This window comes from Gekko japonicus, unplaced genomic scaffold, assembly GCF_001447785.1.
Source record: "Gekko japonicus isolate JY-2015 unplaced genomic scaffold, Gekko_japonicus_V1.1 scaffold4337, whole genome shotgun sequence".
NCBI classification, from domain to species: domain Eukaryota; kingdom Metazoa; phylum Chordata; class Lepidosauria; order Squamata; family Gekkonidae; genus Gekko; species Gekko japonicus.
Window position 1 is genome coordinate 71,232 of NW_015169311.1, and position 3,558 is coordinate 74,789.

The 3,558-nt window shown below is 47.6% G+C and overlaps 1 protein-coding gene across 1 annotated transcript in view; it reads left to right on the forward strand.

Annotated features, from left to right (window-relative positions):
- The window catches only part of LOC107114997 (cytochrome P450 2J2-like), a 23,148-nt gene that overhangs the window by 4,317 nt on the left and 15,273 nt on the right, over window positions 1–3,558 (forward strand). The window contains exon 2 of the mRNA XM_015416605.1: window positions 721–867. Within this exon, the coding sequence (XP_015272091.1) occupies window positions 721–867 (147 nt within the window). The remainder of the gene's footprint in view (window positions 1–720; window positions 868–3,558) is intronic.

Consider the following 3,558-nt stretch of genomic DNA (forward strand, 5'->3'; position numbering starts at 1 on the left):
CAGCGCCCCGGATCCGCGCTCCTCTCTTCTGAGTGGCTCGTTCGGGTCTCCGCTCACACGGATTCCCTCCTCCACTGCGGGCGGGTGAGGCGCCCTCGGGAGCGACCCAAGGATGCGTCCGCCATTCGCGGGAGCCAAACCGGAAGCCCAAACGTGGTAAACTTCTCTATCTGGTGGAATGGAAAGACTTCGGACCCCAGCACCCAGACAGTGGGTGTCTGCAGAGGATGGCCAGACAGATGCTTCTTTGAAGACTCTTCCAAAGGCAGGAAGGGAAAACCCTGACTTCTTGTTTAGCTCCAGCAAACGGTATTCAGAATAATGCTGCATATTTCACTGCATCTCATTGGGCTCAAGCTCACAAAAGCTCATGCTACAAGAAATATGTAGTTTTAATGTCCCACTGGGTTTTAGTTTTGTTTTAATGATCTCTGGACACGCCAGTTGGACTTATGGAACAAAAGAGAGATGAATCTCTCTTCACTGTGTCCCATGTGTCCAAAGGTAGTTTGACACTACAGGGGAAAATACTTTCTTTTGACTGTCTGAAAGGATTGCTAGTAACTTGAATTGGTGCATTCTTTGGCTTTGGTGTCATGGTCTTTTTTCAGACTGCGAATTTCAGACCCATGTTCTCGCCATTCAGGGACAGGAGAAATGGGCAGAAACATTAATTCAGGATTTCCAGCTCTTCTACATTCTTTTTTGTTTTCTTTCCAGCTGGCAGAAAAATATGGCAAAATCTTCAGCATCCAGTTTGGAGGCAAGTGGATCGTGGTTGTAAACGGATTGCCTCTGGTCAAGGAAGCTCTTGTTCATCAAGGAGAAAACTTTGAAGATCGCCCAAGATTTCCTCTCAGCTGTGAGGTTTTCGGGACATTTGGTGAGCTTCATTTAATGTGCTACCTACATTTCTCAAATCTGAGATAAATAATATGTGAAAACCCTTACACTGTTTCAGAACATGAGACGTTCGTGAGCACTGCTGAGGTCAGGGATGCACTGATAGTGTATTCACTGAGGGTCAAAGTACGTGAGCCTTTTTCGGCAAGTCAGGCCTGGAATCCCAGACCTCACTTGCTTCCCTGCAGACACACAACCGCCTTGGGTAGGGTTCCCAGGTCTTACCTGGCTGCCAGTGGGGGGCTCCAGCTCGGGTCCCTGGAGCTTCTGGCATGTGCATGAAGCACACGAGCTACGATGACGTCACCCAGAAGTGATGTCATTGCGTCAGGCACGTTGTGCAGGGGACGCTCTAGCATTTGGCCAAACACTCTATGGTCACCACAGAGGTTTTAGCCAAATGATAGAGCATCCCCTGGCCAGCTGGCTGGCAGCGGATTGGGGCCTCCGAAAGTGGAGAACCCCCGCCCCCGTCAGGGAAATGGCAACCCTAGCCTTGGGAAATGTGTTTTTAAAAATTCAAAGGAACCAAATTTGACTTGGAACGGCAGCAGAGAGGGAGGAGGGGCTCCCCTGCACTGTTTCCCCGAGCCAAAATGTCCCTGCCAGGGAGTTATTTGCATAACTGTAGAGCGACACGTGCTCAGAATCCTGGGCATCCCAGGCCGAATTTATGCAAATAATGGTCTCCTGAGTTCATTTCAGCTCAGGAAATTATTGCAGGTGGAAGGCAGGGACTCTTCTCCCCCCCGCCCCCCACCACACACACTGCAGTTCTGGGCTGGCTCCTGATGGTTTTGAAAACGACATTCCCCGTCCCTTGCTCAGCTATGCTCAGTGCTGGGGATGCAGAGCTCGCAGGTGTCTTACGCATGGGGGCTTGACCGTGAGAAATCCGCTCCAACCGAAGGAGGAGGAAGATCCCTGCCTGCTGCGGGTGTGGGGAAACGACTACAAATGGCTCAGGATTTTAAAATCACTTTCTGTCACATGTAAACCTCTGTCGTCTCACTGATGGCCAGAAGTATGTCTCTGTGATAAACCTGATGCAACACCAAAGCAATAAAACTCTTTGGAAGGCCATAGAAAGGGGATGTCAATCAAAACGTGAACCGAAGGGCAAGAAGCCAGTTAACCTGAATTCGTGGAATTTGTTCTGAATGGAATACTTGAATTAACCCCTCCCCAGGTGAATAAAGAAGAGCCTAACCTCTATGGTAAGTATTAAATGCAACTTGAAGGGGAATTTCACATTACCCAGTTTCACCTGGTTTCAAGCCGGTAATGATCCATTTTGAAGTGAACCGGTATAGGGCTGCCATTTCACACATGGCTTTCCCCTTCCAGTAAAGAGCTGGATCTGAAGCGGTTTGCCATTTCAGACTGCACCGCTTTTTCCCGCTTTCCCCCTGCCGTTTTTTGCCCGTGTGGGCAATCTCCGGCTTCTTTTCTTTTTAACATTCGCTTTAGAGCGCTATTGCAGTATAACAAAACACTCCATGCATTCCTATGGGATTGATATAATGCTATTCCGTTATAGCGCTATAATGCTATAAAGCAAATGTTTTTTTTGTTTTTTTAAAAAAAAGCCGGTGAAAAACAGCAGGAAAAAGCGCATCGGAACCGGGAGAGGAAACTGAGGAGTACTTGGAAGCGGTTGACAGGTAAAATGCTTCAGCCCCATTACCTAAACGGGACGGAAGCGATTGTGTATGAAATGACAAATATATTCCGGAAGGGAACCGGTTCTCAAACGGTTCTGTCTGAAATGACAGACCAGAAACCGTTTGGGAACCGTTCCTCTTCTGGAATATATCGCCTGTCTGAAATTCCTCAATATGTCCAACTGATTCTTAATGAGATAACTCTCGTTATGTTTATGCAGCAGTTGATGAAAATAACTTACTCACCAGGAATGGATGCCACAGAAATGGAGAGCGTGGCATTATACGTTTAAAATATGTACTCCTGTAGCGAAATTCAAGAGGACTGATACGTCAGCCCCATGGGAAATGTCTGGGTACAAGTAATTTTTCATTTAAGCCAAAATTACTACTAACGGGAGACTTCAACGATGCTGGTCTCTGTTGGGATGAAAAACTGCATTAAGCACAGACCCTCCCAGAATTCCTGACCAAACTCTCTGGCAGGTTCTTTCTTCAGCAGTTCGGGGAAGGAATAAGGGAACTGGCTATCCTCCTCCTGACAAATGAGGAGGAGGAGGAAGAGGAAGAAGATATTGGATATATACCTCACCCTTCACTCAGAGTCTCAGAGCAGCTTACAATCTCCTTTCCCTTCCCCACCCCACGAGAGACACAACAGACAGGTAGGTGGGGCTGAGAGAGCTCTTTTGAGAACTGCTCTTGAGAGAACAGCTCAGAGAGAACTTGCGACTGGCCCAAGGTCACACCAGCAGCTGTGATGTGGAGGAGGAGTGGGGAATCAAACCCACAAACAATAGCTGGCTAGGATCCTAGAAGGGACCAAAAGAGAAACAATGTAATGTAAATAGCCTATCATTTGGGAGTGGGGTGTGGTTTTCTGCATGCTTAAAAACCAGGCTTCCTTCTCCTTGCTGAAACCACTAATAAAGTATTGCTGATCACTGTACTTGGAGTCTGTTCATCCATGGAGCCCACCATTTAACAGCAG